The 27719-nt window shown below is 39.3% G+C and overlaps 1 protein-coding gene across 1 annotated transcript; it reads left to right on the top strand.

Annotated features, from left to right (window-relative positions):
- The first annotated feature begins 179 nt into the window (after positions 1–179).
- SPCS2 (signal peptidase complex subunit 2) lies at positions 180–27059 on the top strand. Its single transcript, XM_047071460.1, has 5 exons — positions 180–313; positions 17343–17426; positions 18251–18411; positions 19791–19925; positions 26283–27059. Exons 1-5 carry the CDS (start codon positions 200–202, stop codon positions 26467–26469), a joined length of 681 nt encoding a protein of 226 aa, XP_046927416.1. The 5' UTR covers positions 180–199; the 3' UTR covers positions 26470–27059.
- Positions 27060–27719: the final 660 nt, after the last annotated feature.

The following is a 27719-nucleotide window of genomic DNA, read 5'->3' as shown; positions in this document are numbered from 1 at the left end:
CGCGTAGGCGGCAACCGGTGGGCGGAACTTCTAACTACTATAAGTCCCGGCAAGCCCCGCGGCCACTTCCGCTGCCACCGCACGTCAGCCAGCCCCGAACTACGGATCCCGATGGGCTCTTGGCGGCGCGATACGCCGTCAGCTTCAGCCAATCGGCTTCGGACAAGTAGGAGGGGAGGGAGACGCTGAGGCAGACAAGATGGCGGCGGCGTCTGCACAGGGCGGGAGGACTGGTGGTGGAGGAGGCAGCAGTGGGGCTGGCGGTGGTCCCAGCTGCGGGACAGGCAGTAGCCGCAGTGGCTTGTTGGATAAGGTGAGGAGCCGCTTTGGGGGGACAGCCGAGACCTGGGGAGGCCCGGGAGGCAGCGATTCCACCTTCCCATCCCCGCCCCCCTTTTCTTCTGTGGCTTTTTCAGCGGGTTGTCCTCCCCTGGCCCACCCTGGGAACCCTACGGGCGCTTGTAGCCCGATCTCCACAACTCGAACCTTGCCTCATTCCCTTCAGGTTTTCTTTTCTTCTTGGAAGTGTGCCTGGTCCTTAACGCTGGCCACCACAGCTTTTGGGGATAATTTGATTATTCCCACATTTCAATGCAGCCATCGTTTTCCTCGGAGGTGCTGGGGGGTCACAGTTGATGTGCCCATTTCATTGGGAAATCTGAAGCCCGAAGGAATGAAAGCAGCTACTCGAAGTCAGTAGTCCCCAAACTCCCCATCACGGTCACCACACTTGGGTGCTGTTGCAGATTCTAAGTGCTTCTTGACCTTTTGCTTACTCAAGTTTCTGGGTGTTTTATCACGGTACTGCTATTACTGAACTTCCCTTATTGGGATGACAGGAAGCCTTTGAGATTTTTTTTTTCTCTCGCTTTCTTCCCACTCCCCCCTCTTTTTACCCCTATACCTGCCACTAATTGCAGTCAGTGAGTCGGATTCGTGAACTTGCTGCATGCTCTAGGTTGCCTCTTTCCCTTTCCACCAATCCATTTTTTGTTGTTGTTGTTGTTTTTTTTTAACTGCGGTCCTAGCAACAAAGGCTTAAAGGAAAAGAAAAAGGGAAAACTCCTCTGTTGGGCCTTCTTGCCCTTTGCAGAGCATCTTGTTAGAAACACTTGCAAGGAGTACTGGTTCTGCCTCTAATTAGCTGTGTGACCTTCAAATAATGCTTTGTTCTCCCTGTTGCTTCATCTGTTAAATGAGGGACTTAGCCTAAAGTGTGTTAGTCCCTTCCAGTTCTCTCATTGTGGGGGCCCTGGGCCAGTTTGATGAGAAATATTAAGTATGGAGCTTTTAATATAGTAAATAGGATTTCTTGCTTTAATTGAAAGCAGCTTTTGTTGGAATTCCTTGTGCCTAACATATGGTAGGTGCCTAAGAAATGAATATATGATCATATTGAGGGATTCAGATCCAGGTCTTTTTGCTTCTGTTTTTAGGTGTCATTGGTTTTGAGTCATATGGTTCTCACAGTCTTAACCAATTAAAAAAAAATTTTTTTTAATGTTTATTTATTTTTTAGAGAGACAGAGCACAAGTGGGGAGGAGCAGAGAGAGAGGGAGACACAGAATCTGAAGCAGGCTCCATCCAGGCTCTGAGCTGTCCGCACAGAGCCCAACATGGGGCTTGAACTCACTAACAGATCATGACCTGAGCCGAAGTCAGACACTCAACCGACTGAGCCACCCAGGCACCCCAGTCTTAACCATTTTTAAGAGAGGAGAACATGTTCTGGGAATTGGGATGGTAAATTGCTCCAAGACACGTGAGAGTATTGGGAATTGATAGTCATTTTCGTACACAAATCCTGCCTTTCTGCTGGTGAGCATCTCAACAGCCTATGCTTATCCTGTCCCATTGAGTGCTCTTGTTTTCCCTCTGTTTAGATCATTACCAGCAAACATTACTCATGGGCGTTTCTGTTAAGGTAATGATTACTGAAAAGTATACAACATCATTGCATTATTGGCAGAAACTGGATTTGAGGATCATAAGATTTAGGCTTTGAAGTAGCTTTGTTAATTTCACCCTGTATGAGGCCTGGCAAGTCAGTTAACCTCACTAAGCTTACTTTTCTTCATCTGAACTAGTACAGTTTTGGGGAGAATCAAATGAGGTGATATACATGAATGATCTCTTTGACCTATAGTGTCTAATACATATGTTCAATGGCAAAGGAAAACATAAAGAATTCTGTCAGAAAGTACTGGGGGCAGGGGGCGCCTGGGTGGCTCCGTCGGTTGAGCGTCTGACTTCGTTTCAGGTCATGATCTCATGGCTGGTGAGTTCGAGCCCCACGTCGGGCTCTGTGCTGACAGCTCAGAGCCTGGAGTCTGCTTTGGATTCTGTGTCCCTCTCTCGCTGTGCCCCTCCCTCATTCATGCTCTGCCTCTCTTTCTCTCAATAAATAAAATATTTTAAAAATTAAAAAAAAAAAGTACTCCGTGGGGTGTCTGAGTGGCTTACTCGGTTAAATGTCCAACTCTTGATTTCCATTAAGGTTATGATCTCACAGTTTGTGAGTTTGAGCCCCACGTCAGGCTTGTGCTGACGGTGTGGAGCCTGGATTCTCTCTCTCTCTCAAACTTAAAAAAAAATAATGTAACTCAGTATAGCTGATTATAGGACATGGAGGTACCCAATATATTAAAAGTATTTGGTGTATTCAGATGTGTGCTTTTTACAGAAGTTCAAATGCAAGAGAGAACGATCCCTGAGATCTACTTGATAAGCGGGTGAGGGCCCCAGGGGAAGACCTCGTTCATGTCTGAGAGTGGAGCTAGTATCTTATTTTTGAAGAGAGGACAGCATACTAGGTAAGAATGTCCTTGAGCAAATGATAGTGCAGATGGTGCCTGATGTTTTGGGTGGTGAGTTGACTGCGGACTGTCCTAAGAGACCTGTAGTGACATGAAGGTAGAATCAGATTGAAGAGGAAATGGATTGCTTGGAGCAAGAGTAGGAAGCTGTTGAAGGTTTTGAGACTATATACAGTGGTTTTGGAAAATTAGATAAGTTGAAGTAGAAATTAAAAGTCTTCTGATAAGGCCTTATACCTTACTGGCGTATAAGGTTTATTTAAAAAGAAAGGCAAGTTTGAGTTCTAGTGCAGCATGATAAAGGCCACATGGCCTTGGATAAGTTGCAATAAGTTGAATTTCCTTGTAAACAATGTGGATTCCCATATGTATTATAGGCTTGTTGTTAATATTAAATTGTACAGTTTGGTAAATGTTCTTTGTAAATGGCTGTAAAGAGAAAATGACCAGGTGATGAGAACCCCAACTTGAGCAGCAGAAGTAGATAAAAGGCCTCACAAAGGAGCACTCGGCAGAATTAACCCAAGAAGTGAGGGACCTAGGGGAGAGAAAATAAGTCAAGATGTGTTTAGGTGCTTTTTCTCAGAAAACTTTATTTTAGCTTTACATCAGGTTGTTCCTCTAATTTCTCTAGCATTTATTGCACATGGGAATTAAACTGTCATTTAATATGACCTGACCTACTGTCTTGTATTTTTCTACCAATTTGTATTTGTCCAGTTTCCCATGAAAGGTTCTTATAGTTCTCTGAGGTGATCAATACAGAATAAATACTTACAGCATTGAATTTAGCAGACAAAAAACCTTCAGATCTGCCCCCTCCATCATCAGAAACTGCTTTTGAGATGGTGCCTCTAATTGTCTGAAAACTGAGGGTACTATGGAAGGGAAACATGGGGAAAAATGTTATTCTCAGTGGAGCAGGATCTAAATGAATAAAGAAGTTTTTGCTCTGTGGGATTGAGAGGCTGTTACCTTACAGCCTCTTTAATTTTATTTGTCTTGATTTTTTTTAAGAGCTTTTATTTTTATTTCCTGCAGCTGTAGTGGCACTTCCTGTGAAGAAATGTAATAAAGAGATGCAAATGTGCTTCTAGCTTTCTGTAAGCAGATGTGAATTTCTGTGCCTGTGAAACTGAGAACAAAGCAATTCTACCTTCCTGATCTTAAAAATAAGTATGCAAATATAATTTTTCAACTTCTATCACAGAATAATTTAGATTATTGCAGTAAGATTTTTTTGCCCACAAAATACATCAAAGCATTTTGTTCTACATAGCAGGCTGTAAAGAAAAATTACTTGCTTAATTGTTTTAGCTATTAAAATTGACATAGGTATTAAACCATGCTTTCCAGAACTATATCCAAATCCTTTTAGCCTTGTCCATGGATTTTTGTCTCCTGGGTGAATTGTTTTGGCTATTAAAATGTGGTATTAAACTGTGTTTTTTAGAAGCTATATTCAGACCCTTTTAACTTCATACCTGAATTTTTGTCTCCTGGCTGGACTGTTCATCCTGGACTGTTCATCCTGATCCTAAAGCACAGCTTTTATATCTTAGTAGTTGAGAACAAAGGCTCTGGAGCCAGGCTGTATGTCTGGCTTTGAATCTTGGCTCTGCCACTTAGCAGATATGTATTCTTGGCAAGTTAATAAATCTCTTTGTGTCTCAGTTTCCTCATCTGTAAAGTGGGAATAATAATAATATTTACCTTTGGGGCGCCTGGGTGGCTCAGTCAGTTGAGCGGCCGACTTCGGCTCAGGTCACAATCTCACAGTCCGTGAGTTCGAGCCCCGCGTCGGGCTCTGTGCTGACAGCTCGGAGCCTGGAGCCTGTTTCCGATTCTGTGTCTCCCTCTCTCTGACCCTCCCCCGTTCATGCTCTGTCTCTCTCTGTCTCAAAAATAAATAAACGTTAAAAAAAAATTTTTTTTTTAAATAATAATATTTACCTTAGAAGGTGTCTGGCACTATATATCTGGCATATAGTAAGCACTTATCTATCTGTCTATATATAGCTGCTGCTAATTAGCTGGTTACTCTGGGCTTCAGCTTCCTATTTTTTCCTAACATGATATGAAGACATCAGACTCCGTTGGGGTTTTAGTTAAAAATACAGGTTTCTGGACCTCATCCCAGACCTGAATCAGATTCTCTGGAGGTGGGACCTGGACAGCTGCATGTTTTTACATATAGCTATTTATTTATTTACTTATTTCCTCTATATTTTAATATTTTTTTAATATTTATTTTAGAGAGAGAGAGAGCGCAAGCAGAAGAGGGGCAGAGAGAGAGGGAGACCCAGAATCAGAAACAAGTCTCCAGGCTCTGATCTGTCACAGCACAGAGACCGATGTGGGGCTTGAACTCACCAGCCGCGAGATCATGACCTGAGCTGAAGTCAGACACTTAACCAACTGAGCCACCCAGGCGCCCCTCTACATTTTAGTAGTTACTTCCAGGTTGAGCACTACTATCTTAGATTATTTTTTAAATCCTTTCTGGTTCTGATATATGAAGAGTTTTTTGTTTGTTTTGTTTCCAACTGTTCTGTTTAGTCAGTAGTGGTTTCTCTAAAATGTTTATAGTGAAGAGACATTGAAGCTTATCTGTGCCAGTCTCCTCATTTTATGGACACAGTTGAAGAGGGGGAAATGAAGCAACTTGCCCAAGCTGACACGCTGAGTTGGTTACAGTTCTCAAACCTGGCTTCCCGGTTCTTAATCCAGTGCTCTTACTTTACTTCTTAGGTACGTTGCCTCTCATACTGGAGCAGACCATGTGCTAACTACTGCAGTAGTGAAAAGAGTGTCTATTTTGAGGTTGGAAGACCTACGCTAAAGTCTTGGCTTTGTTACATATCAACCATGTGTCCTTAGACAGGTCATGTATCGCCTTTTGCTGTCCTCCATGGTATCTTAGCTTGCCAGATTTCTGGGTGGCATGTCTGGACCCTGACCTACCTCTGACAAAGAAGATGAATAGTTTTATGGCATTGCTGTAATTGTGTGTGTGTGTTTAAAGAAACAAGGTGCTGGCTTTTTAACATTGTTTTGCAAACTAAACTTTATTTTTTAATTAAATGTTTATTTTTGAGAAAGAGAGCTTGAGCAGGGAAGGGGCAGAGAGAGGGGGAGACAGAGAATCCCAAGCAGACTCTGTGCTGGCAGCTCAAACCCACAAACCATGAGGTCATTACCTGTGCCGAAACCAAGAGTTGGATGCGTAACTGACTGAGCCACCCAGGCATCCCGGAAGCAGAATTTTAATAATATCTCAAAACTCATTATTTTTTACTTCATCAAACTTAAAAACTCTTGTGTCAAGGGACACTATCAGGAAAGTGAAAAGGTAGTCCACAGAATGAGAGAAAATATTTACAAATCCTATTTCTTATAAGGGCCTAGTATCTAGACTATGTAGAAAATTTTACAACTCAATAACAAAAAGACAAACTGATTTCTAAAAGAATAAAGGATTTGAATGACCTTTCTCCATATGAAGATATACAGATGACCAGTAAACACATGAAAAGATGGTTAGCATCATTTGTCATTAGAGAAATGCAAATGAGAACCACCGTGAGATACCACTGAGATGGCTATAATAATAATAATTAAAAAAAGAAAAAAATAACCATTGTTGACAAGGATGTAGAGAAATTGGAACCCTCCTACATTTCTGGTGGGAATGTAAAATGATGCAGCCACCTTGGAAAACAGTTTATCAGTTCCTCAGAAAGTTAAACATAGAATTGCCATATAACTTAGCATATTCCACTCCTGGGTATAAACTCAAGAGCACTGAATATATATGTCTGAATAAAAACTCGCACACGAATTACCATAGCAGCATTATTCACAACAACCAAGAGGTAGAGGTAACCGAAGTGCCCAGAAAGTAGATTAGTGGTCATAGGGAGCAGGGGATAGGGAATGAATACTTGTGGTTATGGGGTTTCTTTTTGGGGTGATGAAAATGTTCTAGAATTAATGGTGATGATTGCACAACCTTGGTATAATAAAAACCACTGAATTGCACATTGTCTTTTTTTTTTTACATTTTATTTATTTTTAAAAATTTATTTAAATTCAAGTTAACATACAGCGTATGAATCAGAACCCAGTGGTTCATCACTCATATAGTACCCAATGCCCATCCTAACAAGTGCCCTCCTTAATGCCCATCACCCGTTTAGCCCAGACCCCCACCCACCTCCCCTCCAGCAACCCTCAGTTTGTTCTGTGTATTTAAGAGTTTCTTATGGTTTTCTTCCCTTTCTGTTTTTATCTTATTTTTCCTTCCCTTCGCCTATGTTCATCTGCTTTGTTTCTTAAATTCCACATGAGTGAAATAATGATATTTATCTTTCTCTGTTCTCACTTAGCATAATACACTTTAGTTCCATTGACGTTGTTGCAAAAGCAAGATTTCATTCTTTTCAATTGCCAAGTAATATTCCTATGTGTGTGTGCACACATATATCTTCTTTATCCCTTTATGTATATATACATATATATCCCTTTATCAGTCAGTAGACAATTGGGCTCTTTCCATAATTTAGCTCCTGTTGATAGCGCTGCTGTAAACATTGGGGTGCATGTGCTCCTTCGAATCAGCATTTATGTATCCTTTGGATAAATACCTAATAGTGCAGTTGCTGGGTTATAGGGTAGTTCTATTTTTAATTTTTTGAGGAACCTCCATACTGTTTTCCTGAGTGGCTACACCAGTTTTCGTTCCCACCAGTACAAAAGGGTTCCCCTTTCTCTGCATCCTCGCCAACATCTATTGTTTCCTGACTTGTTTATTTTAGTCATTCTGACAGGTGTGAGGTGGTATCTCATTGTGGTTTTCATTTGTATTTCTCTGATGATGAGTGATGTTGAGCATCTTTTCGTGTATCTGTTAGCCACCTGGATGCCTTTGGAAAAGTGTCTGTTCATGTCTGCTGCCTATTTCTTCACTGGATTATTTGTTTTTTGGGTGTTGAGTTTGACAAATTCTTAGATAGATTTTGGGTACTAACCCTTTAACTGATCTGTCATTTGCAAATATCCTCTTCCCTTCCATTGGTTGACTTTTAGTTTTGTTGATTGTTTCCTTTGCTGTGCAGAAGCTTTTTATCTTGATGAGGTCCCAATAGTTCATTTTTTGGAATTGTACATTTTTAAATGGTGAGTTTTATGGTATGTGAATTGTATCTCAATTTTAAAAACTCATTTCTTTTTGTCTTTACAGTGTTTATGGAGTATCCTCTAAAGTTTTCAAATTATTACTATTTTCTTAGCCAGTCATTCACAATTATTTAAGAGTGATATCACAGATGTTAACAATCTCCATCTGTCCAGCCCCCCCCCCTTTTTTTTAGCAGTTGCCTACATTGTTTCTCTGTTCTGACCTTTGTTTTGTCAAATTTCACTAATAGTTTTTCATATTATTTGACCTTTCAGTAGTATTTGACTCACTGAACACTTCTTTCTTGAACTTTTCTCTTTTTTTTAATGTGGCTTCTAGAAGATTATTTGCCCCTGATTTTCCTCCACCTTCATTGGCCTCTGTATTATTGTTACTCTTTTGTCTTCCTGACCCGTAAATATTGGCAAACCCCTCTCCTCTATCTATACTCATCCCAAGAGATACCAGTGTCATGGCTTAAATACCATCTGTAAGTTGATGACTTCCACATTTGTGTTTTCAACCTGGACCTGTCCTCTGAGCCCCAGACTTCTGTGTCCAACTGTCTACTTGCCATCTTCACATGGATATCTCATAGGCATATTAGAATAAATAGCCAGAGTCAGTCTACTTCCAGTTTCTCTGGTGTTGCCACTAATGTTCATGTTCATAATTAACACATGGTAATTTCTAACTTCCAACTTAACTCCAGTGATAAATGCAGCTGTTAATAAGCCACTCATTCATCAAAGAAAATTAAGTAATTTTCTTTGCAGTATTTCTTGGTCATTTTTATAAAAAATAGATTGAAATTGAAAATTAAGTATGTTGTCAAGAGCTCTAATCTCTCTCTTTGAGATATCATGGTATTTCCGAGTTGGGATCTAAGTTAGGTGATGGTGCACATTCTCAAGACAGACATCATTTTCTCCCCAGATTGAACATTTTTTTCTTATTTTGAACTTACTGTCTTTTCATCTTTTGCTAAATGTGTTCATATGGGTGGTAGGGGGTCCATATTTCCAACTCATGTAGTAATCTCGCCTTTTGACTTTACCGTCAATTTTCATAATCTCCTTATTTTGGTTTAGAAAATTCTGAAATCAGTATAACTGGAATTTAAACATCTCAAACTCAACATGTACAAATGGGTATTTCTCCTTTTTGCATCTGTGTACCTTCTCTTAGAAAATCACGTTAGCTCAGTTACCTAAGTCTGAATTTTTTATCCCTTTGCTGTTGCTCTTATTTAGGCCCTGCATCTTAGTCAGTCATCTGAATCTGATGTGTTTATCTCCATTGTTAGTCCTCTCCAGACCATCTAGCAGGTTGCCACTAGAAATGGCTTTTAGGGTCACCTAGGTGGCTCAGTAGGTTAAGCATCTGACTCTTGATTTCTGCTCAGGTCATGATCTTATGGTTCATGAGTTTGAGCTGCATGGGCTCTGCTCTAACGGTGTCGAGCCTGTTTGGGATTCTCTCTCCCTCTTCGCCCTCCCTCTCTCTCTCTCCCTCCGTCCCTCCCTCCCTCTCAAAATAAATATTTTAAAAAATGACTTTAAAAAACAGAAATTTGATTATTTTGTTCCTCTGCTTAAAGTATTCTCAATTGTTTGTCTCAGAATAAAGTCCAAGTCCTTTAACATAGTAAACTAAACAAGACTATCTAGGATATATACTCCCTGTTAAGTGCCTCATCTACTACTTTTCCTCCTTTGGAGCCTATATCCCTTTTCTAAACTGGGAGAGACCTTACAAAGAAGGGAGAGAAAAAGTGTTAGTGTTTCTTAGAGTCATACTCAGCTCTTTGTAAATCAGAGCAAGGTCCTTCTATTGGCACTAATCTCTGGTAGCCTTCATCTCTTCAGTGTGAATCGAGGAATCTTTTGAGCCTTTGTCAAGCTTTGTGTACTGGCCTTTGTGAAGCTAAGGAACTTCATGAAGCAATCCATGGAGGTCTTTATCACTACATAACTTACTTCTGTTTTCACTGCTATTAAAATAAGAAAATAGAAGTGTTTATGTTATTTAATACTCAACACAATTTTGCTTTGCTGGACATACCTTTAATGACCAAGGATTTTGTCCTTTTTTTGCCTTTAACGCCAGAAGATGCATGGGGAAAAGGAAAAGCCTGTAATCCTTAAATAGGTTAAATAAAAAAATACCTTCCTGTACTATTTACATATTCTCAAGACCTGGATTATGTTTAATATCCTCCTGAAGTCCTTAGAAAAGTGAAGTTCTTTTTTTTTTTTTTTTGATGCTTATTTACTTTTGAGAGAGACAGAGACGGAATGCAAGTGGGTTAGGGGCAGAGAGGGAGGGAGACACAGAATCTGAAGCAGGCTCCAGTCTCCGAGCTATCAGCACCACAGCCCGACATGGGGCTTGAACTTATGAGCCGTGAGATCATGACCTGAGCCGAAGTCGGACACTCAACCGACTGAGCCACCCAGGCGCCCTGAAAAGTGAAGTTCTTAATGCCATATCTGCAGTGAAGTATCTTTGTAGAACTTTTTATTCATATTTGCAGCAGAGAATTGTAACTGAAATGAGTCTTTGTAATGTTTAGTCAAAACCATCAAATGCATATTTTTGAGACGCCTGTGTGGTGCAGTCAGGTAAGCGCCCTACTTCAGCTCACGTCATGATCTCGTGGTTCGTGGGATTAAGCCCCACATTCGGCTCTGTACTAGTGGCACAGAGCCTGCTTGGGATTCTCTCTCTTTCTCTCTCCGCCCCTCCTGCCCCCCCCCAAATAAGTACACTTTAACAAAAAGTTTAAAAAATGCATATTTTCTGTGGACTGGTTAGCTGTCTAGATCTGGCAATAGGTATGCTGGTCCAATAGTGTTTTTATTTCTTAATGTTGGTACTGACAAGGAAGTGATTTATTTTAAATGGGACTTTTTGAGCTATATTTTCAGTTAAATTTCAGTTGGTTTTAAATGGAGGGAAATGGAAGATTCAAAATCTATTTTGTGGGTTTTGTTGGTATATTCAAGATTAAAATCATTTTTTAGATTCTTTTTATGTTAGCTATAACTTATTAGGTAGGAATCAGGATCCTCTATACGGCTATCACTTCAGGGATTTATGCCTTTTTATTTTGTTTTTGATAGCTAATAATTCCTTTCCTTATATTTTGTGGGAAGCACCTTATACTTTGTGGGAAGCAATGTGGAATAATGAGAAAGAGAATGGGTTTTGAAATCATGAAAACTCCGTTGAGTCTGGCTTTACTACTTCCTGTCACTTTGGGCAAATTTCTAAAACCCTTACTGTTATCTATAAAAGAAGGATGTTAGTCAGTTTGAGCTGCCTTATCAAAAATGCCGTAGAACGAGTAGCTTAAACAACTGAAATCTTTATCTCATGATTCTGGAGGCTGGGAAGTCTGAGTTCAGGGTGCCGGCATGGGTTCTGATAAAGGCCCTTCTGCTTGCGGACAGCCTTCTCGGATCCTCACATGGTGGAAAACAGAATAGAAACAAGCTCTCATGTTCTTGAAAAAAAAGTTTTGTGACACAGAGTGTGAGCGGGGGAGGGGCAGAGAAAGAGGGAGAAACAATCCGAAGCAGGCTCCAGACTCTGAGCTCTTAGCACAGAGCCCAATGCAGGGCTTGAACCCACGAACTGTGAGATCATGACCTGAGCCGAAGTTGGACGCTTAACTGACTGAGCCATTCAGGCGCCCCTTGTGTCTTTTTGTAAGGGCACTAATCCCTCCCATGAAGGCTCTACCCGCATGACCTAATTACTTCCCAAAGGCCCACAGCCCAATACTATCACATTGGGGTTAGAATTTCAGCATCTGATCTGTGGGGGAGAGACAAAAACATTTGTCCATAGCAGATGGTAATTGTTCTTAGTAGCGTTATCATAGGGATTAAAAGAGATGGTGTATGTAAAACATTTAGCACAATACATAGGACACATTGTGCACTCAGTAATAGCTCTGGTTATACCTCCCTCAAATTCTGTGGATAAGAACCAAGTGAGATTACTTCAGCCACGTATACATTTGTTAAATTTAAACTGAAAGTTAACATTTTAGAAATCTTTTCCTTTTTTTTCTTTATAAGATTGTTTAGACATCTTTTCAAAAAGTAGCTGTTGACACTGTTATGTCCCTGACTCTGAGAATGTAAAACATGTAGTCCCTGTTACCCAGTGAGGGGGATGTTATATAAATCCAGCTAACTGTGATGCAGTATATTAGCTTTGCATAATTAATAGCAACAACAGTAGCTAATTTTTAATAACTACTTGTGTGTACCAGGCATTTTGCTGTTTTTTAATTACAGTATTTAATCCTCATACTAACGTGTGAAATAGATATTTTTATCTTTATTTTACAATTGAGCAAACTAAAGCTATAGAAAGATTAAATTATGTGCTCTTGCAAAAATAAACATTAAGAGAAAGATTAAATTATTTGCCCAATATCATCCATTAAATAGGAAAGTGAGAATTAAAACTCAAGTAGTCTGACTCCAAAGCTGTATCTTTTAAGCACTATATTGTGCTCCTTTGCATAGTAAGGGCTGCCTTATTAAGTGAAGAAAGAATGCATTTGCCTACATCTGTAGTGAATCTAAATTCAGTTAGGTTCTGATTTGAATATAATATGTCTTTGAGAAGAAGGCCACAAACAGAATCTGCCTTGGGGTTGAGTTCAGAGATTAAGGCAAGTAAAAGTAAGTTTCTATCACTGAAGAAGGGACAGTTTTATGGTGAATCATGTGTTTATAAGTTAGCCCTAAGTAATTTAGTTGCCTGTCACTTACTGGCTGTGTGATGCTTAATATCCCTGGACTCTAGTTTTCTAATCTGAAGGACACTGGTTTCCATATTGAGAATCTGCTTAAGGCCTATCAGTGGTACTAGCAGTTTAACAGTGGATGCAAATTGACCTGCATAAGGGATATCATCCTGAAATTTTTAGACACACAACATAAAGAACTTCCTGTAAGGGAAAGAACATTGTATATGAAGGATCAGGAATCAGAATGGCTTCAGGAATCTCAGGAGTCCCTTAAACTCTTGAGACAATGGAATAAAACTTTAAATTTTTTGAAGAGAAATTATTTGTATTAATTGTGAGGGTAGACTAAAAGGATGTTTTCAGATGTGTAGTCTCAAAATTGATTTCCCGTGTGCATTTTTCAAGGACCCACTAGAGGATGTGTTCACCAGATCAAGGGAATAGTAAACTGAGAAGAGAGTAAGACATGGTATCTAAGAAAAGGGGGTCCAGCCCAAGAGGAGGTTATGGGAACCCCCAGGGTGATGGTGAAGGGAAATTCCAGGATGATAGCTATACAGCAAGCCTGGAAAGCAGTCCACCCAGATCAAAGTAGGTCAGGAGGCTCTAAGACCAATTACTCCAAAAAGATGAAATTCACAGAATGATGAATACTTTCGCACATATTGACAGGAAATTTAAACAATTGGGTGAGAATTCGAAATATCACTATATTGATGATAAATACATTGATTGAAAACAACAACCAAAACAACAGTAGCTCCAAGGAAAACAAAAAGTTATCAGGAAAGAAAAAGTAATCCTAGTATAATACATGACTCATCTGTGAATAGCATTTATGATTATAATGTACAGTTTGGATAATCTAGCCAAAATTAAGGTGTAAGACCAAATCACTAGTGATCTACTATGATGTATTAAAAAGATGGTGGGGGGGGAGCAGAGAAAATTAATGTGAGTGTGGCAGGGGATGAAAGGGCTCAATTTCCTCTTTTGTTGTGAGAAGTCAATAGATTTAATGCCAAAAACTGAGAAATTAAGAAATAAGAATGTAAACAATTTTTAAAGCAATATAGAGATGAATATTAAAAAAAAAATTCAGCCAAAAGGAAATAAAAGTAGTGTCTGAGGAGGGGAATTGACAATAGCAATGGTCTTAAAGTCAATGCCTATGATTGTTGATTGGGCCCAGTATACATGTAACTGTACCATGCAAGAGGGAGTGTGGGAAAGAGGAATTGTGTGAAGTTACAGCATTGCTATATCTTAATTGGCAGTACTGCCTGTATCAGGGATCCCTAAGTCCACTTGGTTCAAGTGATTCACTAGGACTGATTCACAGGACTGAGTATGTAGTTTTACTTGTAGGCAAGATTTATTTCAGCAAAAGGAAGAGGTGCATAGGATGAAGTCTGGAGGAAACCAAGTACAAAATTCTGAGAGCCCTCTGCCAGTAGAGTCCTAGAAATTGTGCTTAATTCCTCCAGTAACAGTATGATGTGACAGTACGTATGGAGTGTTGAGTGTTGTCTGCCAAGGAAGCTCACTACAAACTCAGTGTCCAGGTTTTTTACTGGGAGCTGGTTAAGTATGCACCCTCTGCCTAGCCTGTGGCAAAACTCCAGACTCCTAGAAAGAAAACTCGTGTGTAGCATAAACTACATCATTTATACAAACAGCTGAAGCACAATGAGCCACTCTTACCACTTAGGGAAAGTTTTATATCCGTGTAAGTCACTGTTTACCAGCCAACTTTCCAAATACCAAGCAAGGGCCAGCCTTTGAAGCAGGCCTTTCTAAGGATGGCGGTCTCAGGCCTATCTTAGCTCTTTTCTGCACAGACCTTTCTTGGTAATTTATCCTGTGAGGTCCCATATGAAAGAAACCAACCTTTGCTTTGTCTTTTTTATTACAAAAGGAAAGCAATTGCCCTTATGGTGTAAGAAGATAAGAGAGAGAGGGAAAAAAAAGTTTCTTAAAATGCTCTGAATAGCAGGAGAGAGAAAAATGGAAGAGTAGTATACATTTTAGTTGAGCAGTTTTTGAGAATGACAGAAAATAAGTCAGAAAAGTAAGCATCTAATGTCCATCCTCCTGCCCTTTTTCTAGATGTGTCTCTGTACTATAGCAGAGATGCTATTTTCTCTGAATAGGCTAAAGGTTTTCATGCACACAAAATGGATCATGCTTCCATCTCTTCAGAAATCATAAACTTTGTGAGTCAGTGGAAATGTTCCTGTGCCACTTACTGAAGATTTCTTCTAGCTGCCAGACAGTGGAGGTAGAGCTGGGGCTATTTCAGCACATGCTGTAATAGCTTCTGTGTTTTATCCCCCCAGATTGCTGAGAAATTATCCTCTAAGTTGTAAAGGCAAGTTTCTTTAATGTACTGCAGATAGTGATGTGTAGCTGAGTATCTATGAGAATATGATTTTTTCTTTTTGGAATGACCCCAAAATTTTTTAATGACTTTGTTTCACAAATAATTTTAAGTATGAATTCTGGCTGTACAGGTTCTTTCTTTTGCTTGCTGTTATCAAAATGGTATTTGCCACGAGTAATTTTCTCAAAATTCTTGTTTTTATGAGACACCAAAGGCAAAAAACCTTGATTGACTTTTAATCACTTGAAGTATGGCTGTTGTAGTTCATGTTTTTTCTCTCAACAAACTTCACAGAACAGTTTTTCTTTTTTGTGTAATAGTACATAGGATCACAGTTTTAAAAAACAAGTTTGTTGTATTATATTTCTACAGATGTTTAGTCTGTCTCCTTATTTCTCATATGCAGTGTCTGAACTTGTGCTCAATCAGAAAGATAAATGTGAAGTTCTCTTCTCTTTCTGTAAAATCTATTCCTATTTTGTATTGGCCTGCTGGTTTGTAATTTTTATGAAATGCGGTATTCGCTTGATATAAAAAACTAAGAGTTGGGCATTGTGCTGGGGCACCTGGGTGGCTCAGTCGGTTGAGCATCTGACTTTGGCTCAGGTCATGATCTCAGCTTGTGAGATCACGTTGGGCTCTGTGCTGATAGCTCAGAGCCTGGAGCCTGCTTTGGATTCTGTGTCTCCCTCTCTCTCTGCCCTTCCCCAGCTCATGTTCTGTCTCTGTCTCTCTCAAAAGTAAATAAACATTAAAAAAAAAAAAACAAAACTTAAAAAAAAATTTTTTTTTAAAGTTGGGCATTGTGATCTATAAAAGACAGGTTTATCAGATTATTTGTAGCACCCTGTTCCACTTAAGCTTTGTTCATGGAATCACTCACATTTGAGAATTTTTTTTACTATATGAAATGTTCACATGTTTAAAAATTAAAAAGGCATACATTAAAGAGTCAGTCCCACCCATGTCCTTCTACCTTCTCAAGATATCTGGGTACACTACAAGTTTGTTTAACCAGTCCTCTGTAGTTGAGTACTTGAGTTACTTTTTGTTGTTACAAATGCTGCTTCAGTGAGTAGCCTTGTATATTATTTCCTGTGTATGCACATAGGGACAATTTCCCAGAAGTGGAATCCAAGGTGATAAATTGCCTTAGTAGGTGTTATACCATTTTGAATTTCTACCAGCAGTGTGTGAGACAATCACTTGCTTCTAGCTAGCACAGTATTGGAGAACCTTTCTAAACCTCTGTAGATGAGAGAAATTGAAGTGGAGTTTGTCCAAAGTCCTATAACTAATAATAGGACTTGATTTTTAATTCAAAATGTTCTTTCCAACAGACTACACTGGATTTGCTGTTTTCCTACAGTTGAGACATACTGGTAAAATATAAAAGTTGTTAGCTGATGAACATGTATTAAAAGAGATGTTCCTCATCTTGTTAGTGTCTGAAAGTTCATGGGTGTATATTGTCTGAGTTTTGTGGTCACAGAATGAAAGGATGAACAAGTGGAGTTCTTCCCTATTCCCACATTTGGGTGAAATGGGGATGGGATATGTGAGTTCACACTGTAGTCTCTGTAGCCCAGATTGAGCTCTCTAGCATAGAAGACTGGCAACATCATATGAGTACCACCTGATTCTAGTGACCTAATCTCCTTCAATTTCATTTTTAAGTGTTTTGTCTTTTAGCTGTGTAACATCAGAGGACAAAGAGTAAATGTTACATGTACTTGAAAGATGGTCTTGTTAAGTAAAAACTTCAAATAAATTTTAAAGATCTAATTGGCTTTATTAATCGATTCATGAATCAGGCAGCATTCCATCTAGCGGGTAGAGGGAAGCTCCAAAAGGCTACAGAAACAAAGATTTTTAAAGCTAGAGAGGGAGTGGAAAAAAAGGAAATTATTAGCAAAGAAGCCATTGTTTTAAGCAAGATCACCCTTAAGAGAATGGAAGGGGCCTATCAGCAAATTTCCTAGTGCTGACCAGGAAATTCCTGTGTTAACTGGATATATTTCTGGGGAGTTGAAACTGCAGTTAGGTACTAGGTCTTAGTTTACTGTCTTGAGTCTTTAAAGTGAACACTATTTGGGGCCTGTGTTGTTGTTTTTTAAACACTTAAGGAAGTAGTTCATGTTACTTTCAATAAGATGCCATGCCTGGTGATGCACAACTTTTCTGTTTTACAGTGGAAAATTGATGATAAGCCTGTAAAAATTGACAAATGGGATGGATCCGCTGTGAAGAATTCTTTGGATGATTCTGCCAAAAAGGTATTTTCTTTTTTTTTTTTAATTTTTTAATGTTTGTTTATTTTTGAGAGAGGGAGACAGAGTGCAAGCGGGGGAGGGGCGGAGAGCGAGGGAGACACAGAATCTGAAGCAGGCTCCAGGCTCTGAGCTGTCAGCACAGAGCCCGACATGGGGCTCAGACTCACAGACCACAAGATCATGACCTGAGCCAAAGCCGGATGCTTAACTAACTGAGCCACCCAGGCGCTCCAAAAAAGTATTTTCTTGAGGTAGGGAGTCTGTTAACATATGTACAGCTTATGGCACATCTGCAGGATCTTTTTCTTTTGTGACTGGGAATGACCGTAGTTTTTAGTTGTAGGAATTGAGCCATAAAGCAGTTTCTAAAATCCTTAACGTTATTATGAGGGAATATGCATTAAAATGTTAGCTACCTCAAGCTTCTGTCAAATTCTCTAATTTTTGAATTACAGAAAGCTGGTAGTTTATTGTTTTTGAGGTTAATTAGCCTAGAGCCAACAGAGTTGAGGGGAATATAGGATATTCATTCATGATTGGTCATCTCTCTATTTAAAAAGGGAAGAGAAATTTCCCTTCATCCCACGGGAAAAGTTGAGGATTAAAAAAAAAAAACCAAAATGTGTGAGAAGTTAATGAACTTTTTCTCTGGGATCATTGTGAACAGCTTGAGTCTTTTTTGCTTGGAGTGGTGAAATCCTGATTGGAGAGAACTACTTGGTAATTTTTATGATCCTTAATATAACTTTTACATGGAAATCAAGATTAAAAACAGGTACTAGGAAGGAAGCAATTCTGTGAGCTTGATTCCTTGTTCTTTTTACTAGGTACTTCTGGAAAAGTACAAGTATGTGGAGAATTTTGGTCTGATTGACGGTCGCCTCACCATCTGTACCATCTCCTGTTTCTTTGCCATAGTGGCTTTGATCTGGGATTATATGCATCCCTTTCCAGAATCTAAGCCTGTTCTGGCTTTGTGTGTCGTATCATATCCTTTATTTATGCTCAGGTTTGTTCTCTAGTGACTGTTTATTAGAATCTCTACTGATCATCCTCCCTGCTCCCTACAAAAAACAAACTTTGATTCTGGGGCCTGCTACTGTTAGAATTTAACAGTATGAGCCATGGGCATCTGTAGTTGTAGGTAGTAATTATCATTGATATTTTAAATTTAGTGTGGTTATTTTATCTTTAATTCTGTTTACTTGTTAATGTAGAGGTCATTATAATCCATGTGTGAGTGCCTAATAGCAAACCACACATTATAGTGAGACCCAGTTCTTCTCATTTCTAGCCTACCGCATTTCCATTAGACCCAGTTTGTTTTAAGACACTCATTCCGGGATATTAGAAAAGGATCAGATTTTGGAGATTCAGGTTTCCTTGAAGCTGAAGGGCTGGACTGAGAGTTAGTGAGCATGAGTAGAGGTGTGGCTTGTATAACAATTAAATCCTATTCTGGAGCTGGAGGACCTGGGTTTGAAATGGAAGTTGTTTTGTGATCTTGTGCTAAGAACTTACTGGAGTCTGCTTGAATGCTGCTCAGTTACATACATATGCAATAGACATTCAGAATTACAAAGATTTTTTTTTTTTTTTTTAAGAACGAGAGAGCGAGCTCGTGCTTGTGTGCACGCAAGCTGGAGAGAGGGAGTGCTCAAGCTTGTGTGGTCAAGCCAGAGAGGGGCAGTGAGAGAGGGAGAGAAAGAATCTTAAGCAGGCTTGGCGTCCAGTGCAGAGCCCACTATGGGGCTTGAACTCATGACTGTGAGATCATGACCTGAGCCAAAATCAAGAGTCAGGTGCTTAACCAGCTAAGCCACCCAGGTGTCCCTGAAATATTTCTAAAAAAATGTACTTTGGGAATTTTTCTTCTAGCAAGCCATTTAATAAAGCAGGCCCTGATTAAAAATGGTATTCTCCAAATTGATCCCAAATTATAGTCCCAGAATTGGCACCTTGACTTCTTTCAGTAATCAGATAAATCATCCCAGTATGAATTTTTTCACCATTAAGGTGGTTCCAGAGAATATGTTGTAGGTTCTGGAGACAGTCCCCAAAGGAATTCCAAAAGAGGTTTAAACAATGAGAGCAACATAATTATAAATATATGACCTCCCAAGAGAACTACCGTGATAAAATTTCATTTGTTTGGTGTTTAAAGTAAACATGATCATGGTATTTTTTATAATCGTGTCGGTTCCATATGTAATGGTAATGACTTCTCTGTGCCCAACACTAAAAATGCATACACACACACACACACACACACACACACACACACACACACACATACAGATATATATGTATATGTGTGTGTGTTCTTTTGTGTGTGTTTGTGTGTTTTTTCCTTAACTTTATCTGAACCTATTTTGTGATGATGGGGATCCTGACCATTTATACCTCATATAAGGAGAAGAGCATCTTTCTTGTGGCCCACAGGAAAGATCCTACAGGAATGGATCCCGATGATATTTGGCAACTGTCCTCCAGTCTCAAAAGGTATGACTATCCTCAAAGACTATTAAATTCTGCTGTCGGATTCTCTCTGGGAGTTGAGTCATTTTCAACAGACTATTTTATTGTATGCTTACTCCATGCAGATCATAGTACCAGTCATGTAAAATGAAGAAAGGGGTATGAATGGTCTAGAAGGTTTTTCCTAACATTGTACTTCTGAGATTGTATTATCACAGAAGTGCTCTGAGGATAAACTGTTGGAGGAAGTACTTTGGTAGAAGGATGAAGAATGAGTCTCTTTCCTTGTGGCCAATAAATGAAGCCAATTAGAATGCAGAACTAAGAAGGCCAAAAGTGTGAAGTGAATTATCTTTGAAGAACCCCATTAGCTTCTATATCTTCCGTGATCTTGACTACAGTCTGTGTAGTCAGAAATTTTTGCAGCAATGTACTGGGCAACTCAGAGAATCACCTTTCCAAATTCCTGACCAGCTGTGGGTATAACTTAGTACAACTGACACCTGAGGTCTTTTTAGGTATCCAGAGCTGGGTTTAAGTCCTAGCTCATCTCTTTCTAGCTGTATGATGTTTGGTATATCATGTAAACTATTTGAGCTTTAGTCAAAACCGGATCCAGAATGACTCATAGAGTTGTTGGGAAGATGCCAGCTGGTACATATACCAAGTATAAAAATAGCAAACGTTGGTGAAGCGTTAACCATATACCGGGTATCGTGCCAAGTGCATTATCTCATTTAAATCTTAGAACCACCCATTTTATAGGTAAGAACACAGACCCAAAGGGTTTAATTAATTCCTAGAGCCCAAAAGTAAATTCTAGCTGGTATTCCAGCCCATATCTGAGCCCAGAACTCACGCTCTTAGTCACTGTCCTAAAAACACATGGCACAGTTCCTAGCACATAGTAGGCTCTCAAATTACAAGTATGGTTATTCATATATATGATGGTAAGCATAGCATCAACACCAAACAGCCTCTCCTTACTGGCTTGTGCCAATGCCTATGAGGAGGAGCAGAATGTGATTCTGATGTTCTAGCTGGGTTCTCCTGGCAGGGCCCCCAGCTGCCCTTTGAACTCAGCCATCATAAGTCTATACCTTGTGCCAGGTCCCTAAAACAGTTGTAGAATTCTATACCCTCGCAGCATCTTGATTTCATTATTTCCATTCACGCATTTCATCTCATTCATACACACATTCTCATTTTTTTGACAGCTTTATTGAGATATAGTTCACATACCGTACAGTTCACACATTTAAGTGTACAGGTCATTGGTTTCTAGTGTGTTTTCAGATATTGCAACCATCACCACAGCCAACTTTAAAGCATTTTTATCGTCTCAAAAAGAAACTCTGTACCCTTTAGCAATCTGCTCCCCTGCCCCCCCCCACACCAATTCCCTCAGCCTTCAGTCACCATTAATCTGCTTTCTGTCTCTATAGATTTCTCAGTTCCAGATATTTCATGTGAGTGGAATCATATAATACATGATCTTTTGTGACTGGCTTCTTTCACTTAGCATAATGTTCCAAGATTCACCCATGGTGTAGCAAGTGTCGATATTTTATTCCTTTTTATGCCAAATATTCCATGACATGGCTATACCACGTTTTGTGAATCCATTTATCAGTGGATGGACATTTGAGTGGTTTCCACCTTTTGGCTGTTGTGAATAATGGTGCTATAAACAGTCCATCTACAAGTTTTTGTGTGGACATAATGTTTTCATTTCTCAGGTAACTTACCTAGGAGAGGAATTGCTGGGTCATACGGTAACTCTTTTAATTGCTTGAGGAATTGCAGACTGTTTTCTGTAATAGCTGCACCATTTTCAATCCCACTAGCAGTGCACGAGGGTTCTGTTTTTTTCCACATTCTCTGCTGATTTTTACCAGCTGCCACATTATTGTTTCCTGAGGTGAGGAGGTATGCCACCTCTGTTCCTTCTCACTGCACTTAAATATAGACTCTCTTCTCTTTCCTTGAAGATAGCTCCTGGCAAAAAAAAAAAAAAAAAGAAGAAGAAGAAGATAGCTCTTGGCTCATTGGCATTCTCTCTAACATAGCTCCTTTGGAAGTCTTGGTGATTTCATTATCCAAATAGTTGATAATTCCTGTTCACTGGCCTCTCCTCTGATCATCTTGTTTTCTACCATGGCTCAAACACTTACTTCCCTGGACATATCCTAAACCTTGCTGATACTGGTAACTAATTACCTTCAATGATTTCAGTTTTGGTATCCCGCTCTATGACCATTGCTTCCTATTTTTCTAGTTCTCTTGTCCCAGTGGTTCTTCAGCCTCACTAGCATCTCTAATGCATTGAGCCTCCCACCTTTTCACTGTCTCTTTTGTCTTTCATTGTCTTGCTTCCTCCTTACCCATCTTCGGTTCCATGGCATTTCTGTAGTCCAGTTACTCTCACTGTCCTAAAGCATCTTTTATACCTTCTCCTCTGTTTCATACCTATCCTACTCTCTCATATTTACCCTCCTATTCTTTTGTTGCTGAGAAAATCAAAGCAGTCAGAAGCCCCCATCATTACCTGCTTGTGGTGCTCATCATAGTCTGTTTCTTCCGGAGTTCCCATCTAAAGCCTCCTCTCCATTTATCCACTAGCTTCTCTCCCTTCTCATTTACATGATGTTTCCCTCTCTGCTGGATCATTTCTTGTGGCATACAAACATGCTGTAATTTCTTCCAACTAAAAAAATTGGTTTTGTTCTCCTTATTCTCCCCACATGGTCTTATTTCTCTGCTCCCCATTTCTTCTCTCTGTATCTCTTGGATCTGTTTGTCTTTATATCTCTTTCATCTTTGTACTCAATCAGCATTTGACAGTGAATCGCTCATTCCTTGTTTCACTTGCTTTTTAACTAGGTTTCTAGGATACCATAATCTCCTAATTTTCTTCATACCTTAATGTCTGCTTTTCTAGTCACTTTTATGATTCTTCAGTATTTGAAGGAACAGCTCTAAATTTGAAATGCCACATTAGTGCTTGTTCCTAGCACCTCTTCTCTATCTATATTCACTAAGTGTAATATTATCTAGACTTTCAAGACTTTAAATACCATCTTTATACTGAAAATCTCTAAATCTGTATTTTCATCCTAGACCTATCCTGAACTCCACTTTTCTGTTTGACATTGGATCCTATTTAGCATTTCAAAATTAACATATTCAAAACCTAAGCCTGCTATCCCTCATCCAAACCTGTTCTACCTCCAGTTTTCCTATCTCAATAAATGGCACTTCCATCCTCCTATTTACTCCGGCCAGTACTCAGTCATTTTGACTCCTCTCTCTCAGTCTTTCCAATAGTCTGTCAGCAAATCCTGTCAGCTGTCTTCTAAATATATTCAGTCTGATCACTTGCCATCTCTACTGCTACCCTCATCTCTCAGGTCACTGTAATAATGTCCTCATGGACCTCCACAACTGCTCTCCCTGCTCATAGTCTATTTCCAGTACAACAGGCAGAGTGATCTTTTTAGAGCATAAGGCACTTCAACTCAATCCTCCGTTCAAAACCCTGTCACTCTGAGAAAAATCTAAACTCCTAAGTCCAGCTTAGAAGTCTATACTCCTCTATTCTCTGCACCCCACACATAAGCACACATACCCCTTATTTCCTGTGGCTCTCCTCTCTCATTCCGTCATGTTCTTCAGACATTCCAGGCATGTTCTTGCCTTAGGGCTATTGCATTTGCTGTTTCCTTGCTTGGATTATTCTTTTTCCAGAAAACTTGTTCTTCCTTTCTTTAGGGCTCTGCTTAAATATCTGCTTAGTGAACCCTTTTCCTGCCTGCTATATTTAAAAGGACATCATAGGGGCGCCTGGGTGGCTCAGTCGGTTAAGCGTCCGACTTCAGCTCAGGTCACGATCTCGCGGTCCATGAGTTCGAGCCCCGCGTCGGGCTCTGGGCTGATGGCTCAGAGCCTGGAGCCTGCTTCCGATTCTGTGTCTCCCTCTCTCTCTGCCCCTCTCCCGTTCATGCTCTGTCTCTCTCTGTCTCAAAAATAAATAAACGTTAAAAAAAAAATTAAAAAAAAATAAAAGGACATCATATTTTCTGTTTTATTGTTGGTTCTTTCATATACGCTAAAGTTAAAGTCCCAAAAGACACAGCTTTGTCTGTGGTGTTCACTGCTGTATATCCTTAGCATCTGAAACTGCTTGACATGTGTAGTTGGTACTGAATAAGTATTACATAATTATTATATAATAACATTTATATTTTCCTGAAAATATTTTAGATGTAATTGTTATATATTACATGTAAGTTATATAACATATAATAATAAAATATTAATGAGTATTTATTTCTAAAGTGCATCAGATTACAACTCATCAGATCATGTCCTACCATCAAAGCCATGGAACTGCCAGTGAAACTGGGCCTAAAAGTCCCAAATTACGGAAATCAACTAACAGCAGTTGGCTGGAGTTTGAGAAAAATTTTGAGGTGTTGAAAATAGTTTAAAGACCATCACTCACAGCTCTTCGGGTTGGGAATAACTGGCTGGCCAAGATTTTTTGTTTTTTTGTTTTTTTTTTTTTAGTATGGTTGACACATGGTGTTATATTAATTTCAGGTGTACAGCATAGTGATTCATCAGCTCTGTAGGTAGCTCACCAGGGTAGCTGCCATCTGTCACCATGCAGTGCTGTCACAGTACATTGACTATACTCCTGTGCCTTTTGTCCCTGTTACTTATTCCATAACTGGAAACCTGTATCTCCCACTCCCCTTCACGTATTTTGCCCATCCCCCAGCTACCTCCCTTCTGGCAACCATCAGTTTTTTCTCTGTATTTACAAGCCTGATTCTGCTTTTTGTTTGTTTATTCATTTGTTTTGTTTAGATTGTACATATAAGTGACATGATGTGGTATTTGTCTTCCTCTTTTTCCATTTAGCATAATACCCATAAAGTCCATCCATATTGTCCGTCCTGAATGAGAGGATCTCATCCCTTTTTTGTGACTTTCTTATCTATTCATTTGTTAATGGACACCTGGGCTGCTTCCATATCTTGGCTCTTGTAAATAATGCAGCAACAAATACAGGCTATTTCAAATTAGTGTTTTCATTTGGGGGAGTGGGGTGGCAAATACCAAGTAGTGGAATTACTAGATCATATGATAATTCTATTTTTAATTTTTTGAGGAACTTCTATACTGTTTTCCACAGTGGCCACACCAATTTACATTCTCTCCAACAGTCCACAAGTGTTCCTTTTTCTTCACATCCTTACCAACAATTGTTATTTCTTAGACAATAATTTATTGAGGTATGATTTTTTGAGCACTGGTTAATAATAGGTACTGTTTTAACCATGGCAGTGATCTTGAAAATTATGTGGTAGTTTTCCTATTTTAAACATGCAGAAACACGCTTAAGCAGTTGCTTCCGTAAAGATAATAACAGCTTGACAATCTACTGAATGTGCCCTAATTAAATGGAGATAGAAACTGTTAGATCATGGTCAGGGGAGGAATGTCAGCCTGCCAGAGGTTGATTTTTATTAACACTTTTGAATTGGTGGATATAGCAAAGGACCTCAAGGTACCTTAAGGTGTAGGTAAAGAATCTCTAGAATTCATATAGTAAAAGATACCCTCTGTCCTAGAATAAGGTAGAACCTGGAACTAGATTGATTATAGAGAACAAGCACTAGAGTTGTGAACAGCCTAGAATTGGTGAACATCTGTGAAAACACGTAGTTCTTCATTTATTCATAAAAATTTGATTGTCTACCAAGTGCTAAACTAAGAGTAGAAAACAAATAAGACAGAATTCTTGTCCTCAAGAATCTCTGAGGTTAGCGAAGAGCACAGATACACAAACATCCTTTCAGTAGATAATTTCATTGACCACATGGGAGCTATCATTAGACCTTGCATCTGATAGGTGCTTAATAGTTGAATTGACGATTGATGGTGCAGTGTATGACAAAGGTGAGACATCTGACCCAGTTTGGGAAGGCTTTCCCAGAAAACTTTATGCCCTAATATTAATAAATGGGAACTAGTCCGGTGAGATGGGAGAGAAATGTCTACTAGGAAGACCCTTCTAGCATAATAAGGGCAAAGTCCAGAGGTAAGAGGAGTGGTCTGTATAACTGAACAGTCTATGACAAGGTAAAGGAGGTGCACAGTAAGGCAGACACGGTAATACCAATGCATCAGAACTTGTATCTTGAAGGCAATTAGGAACCTCTGGAATTTTTTTTTAATTTTTTTTATTTTAAAGATCTGTGTATGACCTATAGCACCAGTAGCGAGCTCAGTCCTTTCTTCAAAAACAGTTGATGCTCTAGTATTACTAGTTGAATCTCTATGTTTGGGTTTTGACTTCTTATCTTTGCTTAGGTTTGATGACAAATATACTCTGAAGTTGACCTTCATCAGTGGAAGAACAAAGCAGCAGCGAGAGGCCGAGTTCACCAAGTCCATTGCTAAGTTTTTTGACCACAGCGGGACACTGGTCATGGATGCATATGAGCCTGAAATATCCAGGCTCCACGACAGTCTTGCCACAGAAAGAAAAATAAAATAGCCAATTTTAAAAGCAGCCATCTTTCTGCTGGATCATGCTGAATTTCGGGATGAGGGAGAAGGAAGCAGAGAACTTAAAATGGATAAAGTAAGATATGTTAAAAATGTCCCTGTTTTGTCCTGAAATTTTAGTCCATTCTGGATAAATAGGATTTTCTAGTTCAGATATGAGAAGTTGTAGCTCTGATATCTAGCTTTAGCCTCCTAGGTCTGCTGATCGTGTTGTTTTGATTTGCTTTTCTAGAAAAGCATTTTTGCTAGCCATACAGACTTCTTCCTACCCAGCAGTACTTTATATCACATAGCTTTGTGCCATGCAGCATTTGAAGACTCAATTTTTAAAATTGTTAACCTGTTGCTGACCTTGTTGTGTTAATTCCTGTTTCAACAGCTATTTCTCTTAATTCAGGATACAACTTCTTGTGTATGACAGCTTTCCTTCACACACCATTTTTGTGGGTGTGTATATATCTGACTTGGGGGAGAATTGGGAAAAAACCACAGCTTTTTAATTTGTTTAAAACAGACCTTCTGCCTGTTACATTTTGTGCTTTTAACCAATTAAAGAAGCCAGTGGCATTTTTAGTTTTATATTGTCTTGTTTTCCACTAGTATGTACCTGTTGATTTGTTTGTGCCCTTTATTAACTGCCATTTTCTAAAATTTTTTTCAATAAAAGGAAAGAAGATGTGAAAAAATGGAGTCATAGTCTTGATGAAAGGAATGAACAGAGCAGCAAGTGTTAACAGGCTTACTACTATAGGTTCCTTTTGTTTTCTAGGCTGTTTTACTGGTCAGAAACCTGTGTGAATCTGTTGGTGAGGAACTGCTAGCTCTCCAGGGATAACAGTAATGACACAGTACTTTGTGCCCAGCCAGTGTTCCAAGTACTTGACGTGTATTAACTCATCAATGCTCACAGCAGTCCCAAGAAGTAGGGACTGTTACTATCCCCATTTTATAGATGAGAAAACTGAGGCACAAAAGTTGAATAATTGTCACACAGCTAGTATTAGAACTAGGATTTAAACCTGGTTTGTGTGGCTCCAGAGTTGTGAGTTGGCATCTTTTCCAGTATTTTCCCACTACAGTCGGAAAAAGACTGAGCACTTGCCCAACTCCTTTGACCTGTAGGAATATTGTCCCTCTGGCTCACAAAAGTACAGTTCCAGCTGAGCCTAGTACCTAAAACTATATTCAGTTTATAAGAAATTAACGCTTATCACATTTTCCTATGGGAATGTTGCCCTA

The sequence above is a fragment of the Lynx rufus genome, unplaced genomic scaffold, assembly GCF_022079265.1.
Source record: "Lynx rufus isolate CCGP_SWC_20201006 ecotype Redwood Valley unplaced genomic scaffold, mLynRuf1.p SCAF_9, whole genome shotgun sequence".
NCBI lineage: Eukaryota > Metazoa > Chordata > Mammalia > Carnivora > Felidae > Lynx > Lynx rufus.
Note: the sequence above shows the minus strand (reverse complement) of the source record. Positions and strands in the feature narration are given on the sequence as shown.

Excerpts from the sequence above, each read along its gene's own strand:
- SPCS2 (XM_047071460.1), top strand. The coding sequence starts at position 200 with ATGGCGGCGGCGTCTGCACAGGGCGGGAGGACTGGTGGTGGAGGAGGC. Across the intron at positions 314-17,342 it reads GCAGTGGCTTGTTGGATAAG|TGGAAAATTGATGATAAGCC; the intron begins GTGAGGAGCCGC and ends TCTGTTTTACAG. Across the intron at positions 17,427-18,250 it reads TGGATGATTCTGCCAAAAAG|GTACTTCTGGAAAAGTACAA; the intron begins GTATTTTCTTTT and ends TCTTTTTACTAG.